Raw genomic sequence first — 13,787 nt, forward strand, 5'->3', positions numbered from 1 at the left:
TGCCAAGCTTCTCCTTTTGGGGACCCCGGCTGCCCCTCCTCCTTTCCCCCTAGCCTCTTGTAGCAGGGAAAGAAGACCCAGAAGCAGCCAGATAAAGTGCCCGAGGAAAGGCCCCTTGGTAATGCCATTCATCACTGCCAGCCCCATCTCCAGTGGTGGAGGGAGGGGCTGATGCCACAGGTAGATGTGGGGACGGGTGGTGAGGAGGGCTGTGCCTGAGGAGGGAGCAGAAGTTCCAGGCCCAGCAGGGATGCGTGAGGCTGTAAGGAGAGTACCCTCGGGCCAGGTTGGACTGAGCCTTGGGTAGAGGGGGCTGGAGCCATCCTGCCTCTGCCAAGATGGCTGGTGCTGTCATGCCTGAGGGAGCTGAGCAGCTGGTTGCTGTGGTGACAGAGGGAGAGTGCTGCATGCTGATGAGGCTGGCTGGGAGCTGGGCAGTGGAGGGTCTGCGAGGGGAGAGATGTGGCTCCCCCAGGCAGTAGTACAGGCCTGAGGGGTGCAGAGGACGGGTTCACAAGGCCTCTGGCTCCTGGACTTGGATTTCCAAGGGTGGGAGCCTGTGGGTAAGGCTGTTTCTGCCAGGAAGGGTTGGATAAATGTTTAGGGCTTTGGGTCTGTGTCCTGGATTTAGGGGTTTGGAAGCAGAATCTATAGTTCTTAGGGAAAGAATTGGTAGGGGGCACTCAGCAAGAGATAAGGCTCAGTCCAGATGCGTGGTTGTGCCCCTGTTTTGTGGCTGAACCCTGTGTCTTTCCTAGAGCTGTTCTGCCCTGAGGCGGCCCTTGGCAGCTGTGGCCCCTCCTCCTGCTGGTTTCAGCAGCAGAGGTGGGGAGAGACAGGGCCTCCCAGAGAGTGGGAAGGGGCATGCAAACCATCTGCCCACATCTCCCACAGGATCCAGGCCTCTGGCACCTGGCCATGCCCGTCCTGACCTCCTGGCCACCTTTCCTCCTGGAATGCAGGCATCCTCGCTCTCGGCTTTGTCCCGGAGACACCTGGAGCTCTTTACTTCTTTCCCAGACCCACTTTCTACCTCTCGGGCCCACATCTCATTTGCCACAGTGCTGGGATGTTTCCCAAGGGCTATGTGGTACCACAGGGCTGTTCCTTCCCCACTCTCTTGGCTGCAGACCCTGGGTGCAGGGTTGGGGGAGGGGGTGGGCTAAGGTCAGGAAGCCCTGGAGTCAGCCCTGCTGTGGGGCCTGTGCTGCCAGCCACTCTGGGAGAAAGCTTTCCTTGGCTGGTGCCCTCTGGGGACTGGCGGCCTGGTCCAGTGGGCCGGAGTCTCTCCCCATAAAGCTGAGGTGGGTCTGGCTCAGGACTGACCAGATTGTCTCAAGGGGCCAAGGTAACCTGGAAAGAAAATCCCAGCTGATTTTGCTCCACTGTCTTGGATATAGGGCATCTGTTTTCTGTTTTCAAAATTCAACTTTTGGGTCATCTCAGAGGGCCTGGCCAGAAAAAGGGGGTTTGTAGAGTAATTCTGGTCTCTCAGAGAGCCAGACCTCCTGCCCATGGGTCTTGGCTGTCCTCTTTCGTCCTTACTGTCCAAAAGTGCTGGCCTTGGTCTTCCAGTCCTCCATGTGCAGGGTGCCAAGCCCCCCACCTTTGCTCTAGGTTTCCCTAGATTGTGCTTTCTCCTACCTGCTTCTTCTCTTTGTCCTCCTGAACCCCGGTTTCCTTTTAGAACCCGGATGTACAGGGTGCCAGCTGTCCACATGGAGATCGTTGGGGGGACAGCTGGGAGGATCAGAACTGGGCAGGTGCCTTACCAAAGCCCACTCTGGGGGAATTCCTTCTAGGCACAGGTTCCTCACACACCTTGCCCTTCTCTGCCAGGCTTACCGGGGTGATGGGACAGGGTGTGGGGTGGTTGGAGGTCCCCTGTTGCCTGCTCAATCCCACGCTAACAGGACACTCTCTCTCTCTCCAGGTGGCTTTGATTTTTGTGTTGTGTTTTATTTTCTCCTTCATCTGAATCGTTTTTCTCGTTGACTGTTTTTTTTTCTCTCCGTCTCCCGGAAGAAAAAAAAAAAGAAAAAAAGAAAAAGGAAAAAGCAGCCCTTCCAGCCTCATGCTTCTCCTCCTTTTCCTTTTTTTTTCGGCAAGAAGAAAAAAAAAGAAACCAAAGTCTCCTTTCCCCCTGCAGTGACTCCCTGCCCCGTCCTTCCTGGTTCTGCCTGTACCCCCTTCATCCTCTCCGACGCCCCCTTTCTCTCTCTCTTCCCCTCTTGTGCCCCCCACCCTCTGTTTCGGCATCGGGCCCCTTTCCTCAGCTTCTGGGCTGGGGCTTTCCCCCCCGATGTCTGTCACAAGTTAAAAAGGGTTTTTAAATTGTGGCAGCAAAAGCTCTTTTCTCCCCTCTCTCTGGCTGATTTTGATGACTCGTGTTTTCTTTGTTTCTTTCCCCTTTTCTTTCTTTTTTCTTCTTTTTTTCCCCCTTTCTTTCTTTCTCTCCTCCTTTCCAAGGTCCGGCTCACCTGACGTTAAACAGCGAAGGTATGGTTTGAAGTTCTGGTTTGGACTGGATTGGACTGGATTGCCCCCAAGCTGCGCCTGGATTTTCTGTTCCTCCCCTGTTCCCCTTTCCCCGCCTCCGCTGGTCCCACCTCCTTCCTGCCTTCCCTGCCCCCCTCCTCTGCCATGCCTTTACTTTACCTGGGGGTGCTGGGCTGGGGGTGGGGGCTTGTCTCGGTGCTGCCTTCTCCCCGCCTCCCTGACACACTCCATCCACCCTCATCCCACCTTGGTTTCTGACATCAAGAGATGTTTGAACTCCTGCCGTTGTCTCCAATCACCTTTTTGCGTTTTCCCAGTAGTGTATCTTGCTTTTTTTTTTCTCATGGTGGTGTTTTATTTCCTTCCACTCATTCTGATCATTCTTTCTTTTCTGTGAACCAAAATAGAAAGAGAAAAGCATGGGCTGGAGAAAGAGGATTCCATTCCCCTCGCCCTGCTACTGTGGGATGTCCCCTCCACCCACAGCAGGACTGAAGGGGGGAAGGGGGAAATGGAGGTGGAGGGCACCCCCTTTCCACAGCTGTCCCCCACCCATGTGCCATCACCTTTGTATGTTTTGAATGTCTCTTGACCCTCTTTGACAAATGAGGAGTTTAGGCCCAGAAAGACTAAGTGACTTGCTGGTGATCACACAGTCTTAATTGGTGGGACTGTCCAGAGCCCTCATCTATCTTTAGTCTCACATTCTACCAAGTTCCTGCCAGATCTAAAAGCCAGGTGTTAAGCAAACCCGGAGACAGAGCCCCGGAGTCTTGACTGTGATCCCCATAGCTTGGCCCCTCCCCCAGGCCTCCCTGTCGTTGACTCTGTCTGGCCTTCCCGACCCTTAGGCACTGTTCGCTATTCCCAGGGAAGCCCTCTGTTGGGATTCATCTTCCACAGAAACGGGGTGGGGTCTCTAATCTGTAGGCAGGAGAGGCCTGCCGGATGAAGTTTAGGTTGCAGGGAGAGCCTTAGATCTGGAATTTGGATGGATTTAGGTCTGGGGAGGTAGGGGCCTGAGATTCTTGCAGGAATATGAAATTATAGCAAGAAATGTGGGAGAAAAAGGAAGCCCCAAGCAGAAGGTCAGGACTTGGTTGTTTGCTCATATCCTTCTTGCCTGCTATTGCCTGGTTCTGGGGCTGCTGGCTGTGGCTCTCCTTTGGCACAAATAAAGGCCCGAAGGATCCTGAAAGGCCTGTTCCCCCCTCCCCTTTCCCCAGAAGGTCTGTAGCTCACTGTTATTCTAGCTTAAATTCTGGGGACTTGGAACTGAAGTGGGAATAAGGGCCCAGACAGGGACTTTGAAACTTTGTTCTTGAGTTCTTCTCAAGAAATCATCCTGTGGGGTCTGGCAATAGGTGTGGGTACCTGGGAGCCAGGCGCTGAGTATACAGGACAGGGGTGACTGGAGAGTTAAAGCAGCCTGGAGCCCAGATGGACTAACACATGCCTGTGGGGGCCTTTGGAGAGCAAGCCTGGGGGTTGATGAGCTGGGTGGTGGGGAGCGGAAAGTCGTCCCTGAGAAAGGCCTTCCCCACATACATGATGAGCTCCAGCCAGGCAGGACCCCTCTTAGTACACACAGCCCTGCTGAAGGCACAGTGCAGGGAGGGACACACAGCAACCATGACCCTGCCTCATGGTCTAACTGGCAAAGAAGGGGACAGTAAGAGCACTGACTGCAATAAATGACCCAGGTATAGGCGGAGAACCAGGTTTGCCTTGAGGATAGGCAAAGAACAGGAGAGGGGTTTGGAGTGTGAATCAGGAAGGTTTGGGAGGAAGGGGGCCTGTGTCAGGCTTTCCAAAGAGTTGAAGAACATGAACCCTGACAGGGCGGAGAGGGTGTGAGCAAAGATGCGGAGTGCGGAGGAGAGTGAGTTAAAATCTGGGAGTAGGAGATGAGGGGTCTGCAGGTCCTGAGGGCCAGCCTGTTTGCATGTTGTCAGGTAGAAGAGGCTCCTGAACCAGCAGTGAGGCCTCTGCTCCTTCGTTCCCATCTCCCTACCCCTGAGTAAAGGGCAGAAGTTGGTGGTCAAGTCTTATGGGGTCTCTGGGGCTGGTAGTCCTTGGTTTGTCAACCAGCTCCTTCCCTAAAGGCTCTAAGCAAATGAGCCCCTAGAGCAGTCCCTCCACCCCAACCTGCACCTCCAAGCAGGACCTCTGCCCTGGAGAGGGCCCTCTATCACCTCAAGGCTGGGGTGGGACTGGCTGTAGCCCCCTGTGCCTGACTCCCCAATTCTGCTTCTTCAGTAGGGTCCTTACTGTTCTCCGAGGGGGGGGCCGGGAGAGGAGGAGCCGGCGATGTGCACCAGCCGACGAAAGGTCAGTGACCCTACAGTCCCCAGAGAGCCCAGCCCTCACCCCCTGCAGGCTAACTACTTCCTGGGGGGCAGTTAAGTCAACAAAGGTGTACCCCATTGTATCCTCCCTGAGGTCCATGGAGACTGGTGGGCCTGTACCCCCAGTACCTGCCCTGGTGTGAAGGACAAACCTCCATTTCTTTGCCAAAGCCCAGTTGTCCTGGTGACCTCTTTCTAGAACACAGATGTTTTTTTATGGTTGTTGTTCAGGCCCATCCCTAGAAACAGGCCCATCCCTGTCTCTCTGGTAGAGTAAGTGGGAAGCAAGGTAAGCTCCTGTTTAACCATCAAATTCCGGAAGCCTGCTAGGTGCCAGCCCAAGGGGATTCTGGTTGGGAGATGTGGCCTATAATATGTATGTATCACACATCGCCTCAGTGAGCCTCCGCCACCCTTTGTGGAAAGGCTCATTGTCCTTGGGATACAGATGAGAAAGCTGACACTTTCCAAAGGCTCCAGGCCAGCACAGGGCCCCTTAGCTTGTCTTAGGTCTGTAAGTTTTAAGCTCATTTTTCTCTACTGAGGCTGCTTCTCTTAAGAAAGCCTCTTCCCTAAGTACAGTACAGGACAGTTTAGCAGCCGCTTAAGGGTTGCCAAGTACTGGGGCTGTTGGGTCCGTCTGCATTCTATAGTACGTGCTGTTCTGTCAGCCTGGATCTCCGCCACCCCTGCCCTCTTCCCCAGTTATTTGGTATCTCTTTCTGCTGACTCTTGAAAAAGCAGCCAGGCCATCCACAGGAAGTCTCCTCTGAACTCCCCAGACAAACCCAGACACTGCTCCGTGTTCCCTTTGTCTACACATCCCTTAAATCCCCACCACACTGCACTGTAACTGTCACTTTACCTGTTTGCTTCCCCACCTAGGCTGAGCTCCCTGAGGACTGAGCGATTGGGTGTTTTCACTTGTTTACCTCTAGTGCTTTACAGTTTTCAGTGCATATGTAGGCGTGTGCTCAGCAAATTTATTTTAAATGGGTGAATGGTCTCTGTTCTCAAGGGGCTCATTGACATTCCAACAAATAGCTACAATAAAGCACGGTACATGCAAAGTATATGAACAGTGCAGGCTTTGTCCAGAGGAGTTAATTTATTCATTGATCTAGAGACATAGGCAGCACGTACACACACAGAAAGTTACAGAGCAGGGCAAGAGTCGTTTATTGGTAGAATGGCTTGTAGTTTCTGAAGCCTCACCCCGTCTGGCCTCTTTCTAGATGCCCACAGCAATCTGTGAGGTAGGCTAATGATTGGCTCTTTTGTCCAGACAAGAAAGCTGGGGTTTAGAGATGTTGCCTCTTGGCCAAGGTCACAAAGCTGGTGGGAGAGCCAGCGTTGGTGCCCAGGTCTTCTTTCGCGCATCACACTTCCTCTCAAGGGAGCAGTACAAGACGTTACTAGGCAGTAAGTGCCAAATGCGCAGGGCAGCTGTACTGCTTGAGATTAGGGAGGGGCTACAGGAGATGGAGGGAGTGGGGGGCGGGGGTTGGAGACCTTCCCAGAGGAGGGCTTTGAGCTGGGCCTGGATGGGAGGCCGGGACGCAGCCGCCCTGTCCCTCTCGGCTCTCAGAAATCCAGGACTGCAGCTGTTCTCTAGCCACATTCAGCTTGACTGGGGACACTTGTGGGGCACCACAGCCCCCAGCAGTGGTGGATAAACAAGTATCAGCCTTTACTCCCTCCCTGTGCCAGGGACTATCCGGAGTTGTCATTGTTCAAGTGCTGCTGGGAGTTGTAGTCTGGAGTCTCTTGGGCGTGAGATGGGGGAGAGCGCCCCCTGGTGCTTCAGGTCCTGCCCCTCCCAGGTCTGGTTCGCGGTCTGAGCACCCTGGGGAGGACTGCCATCACATCCTTACCCGACAGAGCCCCCCTTAAGTCTCCCTGCCCTCCTGCTCACTCAGGGTCTCTTTGTCTTTCCCACCCTCCTTGGGTTTTCTTGTTCATATTTGCTCAACTCTTCCCTGTGCCTCTCAGATTCTTTCTGGCTCCCGCTGGCTGCTCCAAACCTCTTTCCATCTGGGCCTATCTGGGTCTCTGGCGGCAACGGGAAATGGAGAATGTGTAGCCCTCAGCTCCAGAGTGGCGGCTTTGCCTTCTCTCCTAGGAGACCCGAGGCTGCCGGAGGAGTGGAGGGTTGGCCTCGTTTCTCCATCTGCCTTGGCAGCCGTGATCCAGCCCCAGGCCTGCCTCTCTCCTTTTTGCTGGCCTCTGTTCTGCTCCGATCACTTTTTCACGTGATTGCCTTATTCTTTCCTTTCTTCTGTTTGACTCTCCCTTTAATGATACTTTCTTTGACTGCAGTGAAGCTGAGGGAGTGGGAGGGCAGGCCTGGCTTCTGTGAGGGACTAGGATGTGTGGCAAACTCAAGGTCACACATATTCCCTTTTCTGGTCCTTGAGCCCCTTGGCTCTGCCAGTGGCTGGGCAGCAGGCCTGTTGCTATGGAAACAGCAAGGCCTTGAGAAAGCCTTGGCTTCATTCCCTGGAGGTCCCTGTCCCCCTTTCCTTGCTGGCCCTCTTCCCAGCACCCTTACCTGTCCCCGCCCAGCTTGCTCCTTGTCTTCACCCAGATTGCTTCACTTCATCGCCTCTTGCTCCCTCGCTGCTCTGAACCCTACTGTCCCCGACGGTCCATCTTCCTCCCTCTCTGGGTAGCCTCCCTCTGCACTGCCATTCTCCCCCACCTCCCTCTTCTTGTTTCTGCCTGACCCTTCCTCTTTGTTTTCCGGCCCTCCCCCCTGGAGCCCTAAGGTAGGCAGAGCAGTGTTCCCAACTGTCCTGACACTGCCCATGCCCCCACCAGCCTCACTGCCCTGAGCCTCGGGATGGGGCCTCGCCAGCTGCAGTGAACGCTGTGCCAGGCGCTGGGGCCTTGGCATCCGGAGGCAGTGAGGACAGAGTTTGCGGGCAGGCTGCCTGGAGGGAGAGAAGTGGGGCTGTTGTGTGAGGGCGGGGCAGCTGCAGAATAATGCACCGGAGAGCTGCCACTCCCACACGTAGTGCCTGCTGCTGAGGCTGGGCCTGCTGGACGGCGGGCACCTTCTGAGGGCTCCGGGTGTGCCCTGGCCTGGGGGCCTAAACTGAGAAGCCCCACAGTCCATAAAGGCTTTTCAACACCATCTTTTTTGCCCCATCCACCCTGTGAGGTGGGCAGGACAAGCTGTTGTGCCAAGTTTCCTGGGAAGGAGAAGGGAGTCCATGTCGGAGTCTATATCCTCTGCTCTTCCCTGACTCCATGTCCTGTTTCTTCCTTCTGCATGTGCTCTGGCTTGTGAAGGTGTGGGGCTGGGACCCCAACTTCTCTATTGTCCTGTTACACGTCACCCACTTGCAGAACGCTACAAATCCCTAAGGCTTTCCCAGTCATTTGCTTCTCATTGGAAAGTGCCAGTGGAGGGAGCCCTGTGCCAGGTGCTTATATGCAGGCACACGCACACACATGCATGCACGAGAGCCAGGCTTGCTCTTGTCCTCTCTTCCCTAGCCACTTGCCTGGCACTCGGGTCCCACGCCTGCCCTCTGGAGCCCTCAGAGTCTCTCCACTTAGGCCCTCTCTGCACTGTCCTCTCAGGTTGGAGTAGAAAGCCAGGGGTGGGGGTGATAGCTGGCTTGATGGCCATCTGTGCAAGCCCCGTCCAGTGGCCCACACTACCTAGTGCATGTCCCTGTCACCTGCATGGCCTTCCCACGTGTCGTCCCCTTGCCGTCCTCCTCCCCACTGCTTCCCCATTCTCCTCATCTGCTCATTGCTGTGTGACAGGCCTACTAGTCCCATCCCCTGTGGTAAGGCCTGAAACTGTCCCATGCAACGAGAAAGGCCATCACCACAGAAAAGGCAGGAGTGAGAGGTGGAGTGCACCAGGACACCCTTGGTGCCCCAGCCGCAGCGGAGGCCCTCCAGGGAGGTGTCGGATGGAGCCTCTTGTTTTTCTTCCACATCTCTTCATTTAGGGGAGTGGCCTATGGAGGATGGTTGGGGGAAGAGGCAGTGAGAAGTCTGCTTTGCCTGGCCCTGTGGCAGCTTAATTGTCAGCTGTCAGTGTGAGAGCCACTTAGCAGCCTCCTGCTTTGGAAATGGACATGGGGGAAGCTGGCTGCTGACAGCAAGGACGGCAGGGTCCAGAGAGGAGGGTGGATAGGGGGAGGGAAGAGGGCCTAAAGCTTGCATTTGGGGCCGCAGGGCTCCAGTGTCCAGGACCTGGCCTGGGTGGCTGAAGGGGAGGAGGGAGGTCTGGTGTGCCCTGCTGCACTCAGCCGTCTCCCATTTCCCCACACTGCGGCGTCCAGGCAAGGAGGAATTTGTGGCGACCTTCAAAGGCAATGAGTTCTTCTGCTACGACCTGTCGCACAATCCGATCCAGAGCAGCACGGACGAGATCACGCTGGCCTTCCGCACCCTGCAGCGCAACGGGCTGATGCTGCACACGGGCAAGTCGGCTGACTACGTCAACCTGTCCCTCAAGTCTGGGGCCGTCTGGCTGGTCATCAACCTGGGCTCTGGAGCCTTTGAGGCCCTCGTGGAACCTGTCAATGGCAAGTTCAACGACAATGCCTGGCACGACGTCCGGGTCACCCGAAACCTGCGCCAGGTAGGGCGAGCACGAGGAAGGCCAGGGGCTAGCTGCGCCCAGGGCCGAATGGGAATGGGGAGTGAGGGCTGCCTGGGCTGTGGGTGCTAGGCCTCAAGACCCAGGCAGTGAGGAGGTTCCAGAAGAGGTTGAGGCCTGGGCTGTGAGGGTCAGGAGTTCAGAGCAGCAGGCAGGCTCTAAGGACCAGGGAGCTAACTAGAGAGGAGGCTGCTGAGCTGCCCAGGGCAGGAGGGAAAGGGAAGGGCTGGGCTCACATAGGGCGCGTGGCTGGGGATTCAAGGGCCAGTGCTAAACAATCAGCAGTCCGACAGGAGGATGGTTTGGGAGATGGGAGGAGTGAGATACAGCCTGGGTGGACCCCAGAGTGCTATGGGGCAGGAAGGCTCTGGCCTGGTGGAACAGCTGCGGGCGTCTTGACACTAGGGCAGAAAGGCACAAACAAAAGCCTGGCTATGTGTGGGGACAGGACGTAGCCAGGACACAATGGGGCCTTTCTAGGGCAGAGGCAGGGATGGGGCAGAGAGAGATGGAGGCACAGCAGGTGTGTGAGGGAGAGCAGTGCTGGAGAGGGTGCTTGGTCTGCCTTGCCTCTGGGCAGCACACTCCCTTCTCTTTCCCTTTCCAGTCCCTCCAGAGGGGCCTCCATGTCCCAGTGGTCCATGGCTATCCTTCCAGCCCAGCCCGTGCAGGGGCTCAGAGGAGACTGTCTTGTCTCAACCCTTGCAGGAGGGACAGGGTTCTTCTCCACCAGCGTCCCTCCGCTCAGACTACCACGGGGAGGTCCGCTGCTTCTGGGCACTGGCTCTGCCCTCTGTGCGGCCTCTTTGCCTCTTGCAAGCCAGACTCTTTTTCCAAAGCAGGATTGGCCACTGTGCATCCCTGGAGGCTCCTACCCCTGCCTCCTGCTTCCTTTCCCTGCTCACTCAGCGCCTGGGGCCCAGGTGCCCAGGTGCCCAGGTCCAGCTGCTCCTTTACTCTTGGCTACCCTGTTTTCTCTTGCTTCTAATGGCAGGGAAGCTGTTCTAGCTCCATCTCCAGCAGGCCAAGTGTGACCAGGAACATGGACTGTCCCTGCCGTGGGAGGCCCTATCTTTGCTGGTTTGCAGCCCTGCTCTTACTGGTTATCTTCTCCCAGTACTTCCTGGTTGTAGCTGCTTGGCGGCCAACCTTCCCTCCTCTCTCCCCTTTGTCAGCCTCTTGTCATCCCCCTTTCCCTCCCTTTCCTCCCACTGACAGGCTGGTGGGGGCAGGGTTCCGGCTGACATGGTGTTCTTGTTACCTGCTCTTCTTCAGCACCACTGGGGGGAGATCTAGCGGGGCCTCTTCCTCATTTGGGGCCTCCCCCTTGCTGTGAGGACACCACTGCTAATGCGTCTGCGCTCTCCTGAGCCTGTTGTAGTTGCACTTCTAGCTGTGCTCTGGTTCTTAGTGTGCTGATTCTGGAGAGTGGCATTCTTGGTGGGGGCATTCCCCCTCAGTGCAGTGCCCCACTTTGTGTCACTTCGTTTTCTACCTGGTCAGAGGGCTGTCCTTGTTGTCACCATTGTCTGAGCACACCTGAGTGTATCATGTACATCTGTCATACTTTAGGTGCCCCACACATTTTGCTGAGTTGGGGGGAGTTTCTTTTGATGCTTCTTGCAGGTTTTCACTCCCCAGGACCAATGTTGTCACATGGTACTGCCTTTGGCAACACGCTATAGACACAGAGTCCCTATCCACATATTGTTGGTCAACAAATGTATTGTGCGTCCATACTGGGTACAGAGGAAAAAAGACATGGTCCCTGCTCTCCAAGCCCTTCAGTTCTTGAGGAGGCAGGATGAGTCTATTCAAAGTGAACAGAGCAAAGCCACCCAAGTGTCCACCGTGTGGAAGAAACCTTACGCGTTCTAGGAAGCTGAGACACTGAGAGGAGGAAGAGGTCTGTGGCCAGGGGAGGTGGGAAAACCACACAGAGCGGGTGAGACCTGGCCTAACAGCATGGAATGTAGACAGTGACCCATCGTAGCCTCTTCCCAGGGCTCCCAAGAGTTGTGGGTCCAAGCTGGTAACCAGTGGAAGCCACTTCCCCCTAGCCTGTTCCCCAAGATGGGCCAGAGTAGGGTCGGGTCATGTGGACTCTAACACAGGCCTTCAGGGCCAAAGGCAGTGTCTGCATAAGGACTTTGATTGAAAGCCGTCTTTAGAAACAGTTTCTGGAGGGATTTTTTTGACTCTAGTCCACATCCATTAACATGAGGTGTGGCCCTTTATTGGTCATGATGACCATCGGAGGAAGGTTGGCTTCAGGGGCCATGCTCTGGATTCACTGTCCTTGCTTAAGGCCTGGCATGTGGCTGGGTCTGTCCTCACCCGGGTTTCTAAGAATAATTTATTGGGTCCTGTTGTCCCTAGAGGAGTGGTTCTCAACCAAAGGTGGTTGACACTTGGGAATGGGTCAAGAGGTCAATTCTAAAGACTGGAAGAAGGCAGAATTCCCCCATTCCCTCTGAATTAGATAATTACCCCTGGGGTCACCAAGAGACTCTTAAACATAGCAGCGAGGACCAGAGGCCTGAGATAGCACCTTGCTCTTGCTTCCGCTGAGGCCTCCATGCTGGGTAGTATCTCCTGGGGGATCTTTGTAGGAATGGTCAGCTCTGAGGATTCCCTGAGGCTTGTCTTGAATCCTGGGCCCACTGTCCTCCCCTGTTCAGTGCGCCTGTTCTACGCCTGCTCTACCATGCAAGCAGAGTGCAAAACCATCTCCTCATTAGTCAGCACCAAATTGGAAGACAAGCTAATTTCCCCTGCCCAGCTCCCACGATGCCACTCCTCAGTGTGCAGATTTTCAGGAGCACCCCCCAGGCCCCAAGGAGAGAGTTCCCCAAAGACAGTGTCCTTAGAGCACTTGGGGCTCCCTCCCCAACCCAGCCTGCCCTTCCTCTCTGGCTTGTTGCCCACCTGCCCGGTCTTAGGGCCTAACAGCTGCACTGTATATCCTGTCCACACCGGCTTCCCCAGTGCCCCTTTTTCCCCCAGTTCTCCTACCAATATCTCCATTTACCCTCCTGTCTGCTGGGTGAAATCCTAGGGCTGGGATTTGAGTCAGACAGACTGGGTTCAAATCCCAGCTTTGCCAGTAGTTTGAGTGACTTGAGGCAAGTTATGTAACCTCTCTGCTTAGCTCCTCATGGAACCTTTGATGACTAACAGAGGTAATGCTTAAAGCACAGTGCCTGGCACTTGTGAGGACTAAAGGGCTCACTGTAGCCATTATCCTTAGTTTGTTGTTTATTTCAATCCTTCAAGCCCAGCTTAAAGCCCGCCTTCTTCATAAACCCTTCCTGCTGCTCCCAGCCCCAGTCAGCCTCCCTTTGCTGTGTTCTAGATGTGTGATATGTATTATCGCCACATTCTGTCTGTGTGGTTAATATTTGTGTTTACGTCTTTTCTCCACTTCCAGGTGGTAAGCTTCTTGTGGGCCTAATACCAGCAACTATTGAGTGTTTTTTAATTGCTTTTCTAGTGTTTTTTTCTGGTTCATTTGGGCTGTTCCTTGAAGCCAGTTGGTGAGATTTTCAGCACAAGGACCTAGCAGATCAATTTCTTATGAACATTGAACTACCTCTGTCTTCTGGGGAAGACTCCTATTCACTTTACAAAGCCAGGAGAAAGCCTCTCCCACCCACTCCTCTGAGGCAGCTGTAATCTGTCTCATGGTTCTGCCATTCTTGGATGTTCCCAAAATTTGAATGTTCTGTTTGTCACTCTGAAAAATGGGCCCCCTAAGGCCCTGAGTGGAGCGGGCACCTCTTTTCTTTGTCCTGAGCTGCTCTTGCTCAAGCTCCACAGAGCTTGCTTTCATCCAGATTTTTGTGATTTGTGTGAGGGGCTAGGGCTTTCTTGAAGGGGTCAAGTTCAAGGTGGAGTTCAAGGTGGAGATGGGGGTACATTACCCCTTGGTATAATGACCGACCTCTCCCCTGTAGGACTTGGTGCCCTCCTCCCTCATCGTGAGCTGTCATTCTTGTACTCCTGGAGTCCAGGAGCCCTCTAGCTGTTCCTATGGGTGGGGGTAAGCCTTCATTGCGCACTTGTTAGTCTGAAGCCTCGGCATTCTAGATCCTGGCATTTGGGAAGGCATGGGCTACCGTGTTCCCCTTCCCTGTGCTATGTCACGTCACCAGTTATGGATTCCAGTGGAAGCCCACTTTAGTATTTGGCCATGATTGCCCCTTTGGGCATGATCGCCACAGACTGGGGTCTGGATTCACAATCCCTAGGTCTAGAGGGGCCCCATCTCACCCCACTCCAACCTTGCTATTTTTCAGAGGAAGTCTGGCTGTCTT

General features: G+C 54.9%; 1 protein-coding gene across 27 annotated transcripts in view; it reads left to right on the forward strand.

Moving 5' to 3' along the window:
- Window positions 1–13,787, forward strand: part of NRXN2 (neurexin 2) — a 102,712-nt gene that overhangs the window by 23,181 nt on the left and 65,744 nt on the right. For 21 of the 27 annotated variants that reach the window (XM_036927317.2, XM_036927461.2, XM_036927468.2 and 18 more), the window contains exons 4-6: window positions 2,470–2,499; window positions 4,759–4,830; window positions 9,152–9,453. In XM_036927317.2, coding sequence (XP_036783212.2) covers window positions 2,470–2,499; window positions 4,759–4,830; window positions 9,152–9,453 — 404 coding nt within the window. The remainder of the gene's footprint in view (window positions 1–2,469; window positions 2,500–4,758; window positions 4,831–9,151; window positions 9,454–13,787) is intronic. The other 6 variants (XM_036927446.2, XM_036927323.2, XM_057506936.1 and 3 more) reach the window with 4 other exon arrangements.

The sequence above is a fragment of the Manis pentadactyla genome, chromosome 9 (assembly GCF_030020395.1).
Source record: "Manis pentadactyla isolate mManPen7 chromosome 9, mManPen7.hap1, whole genome shotgun sequence".
Classification (NCBI taxonomy): domain Eukaryota; kingdom Metazoa; phylum Chordata; class Mammalia; order Pholidota; family Manidae; genus Manis; species Manis pentadactyla.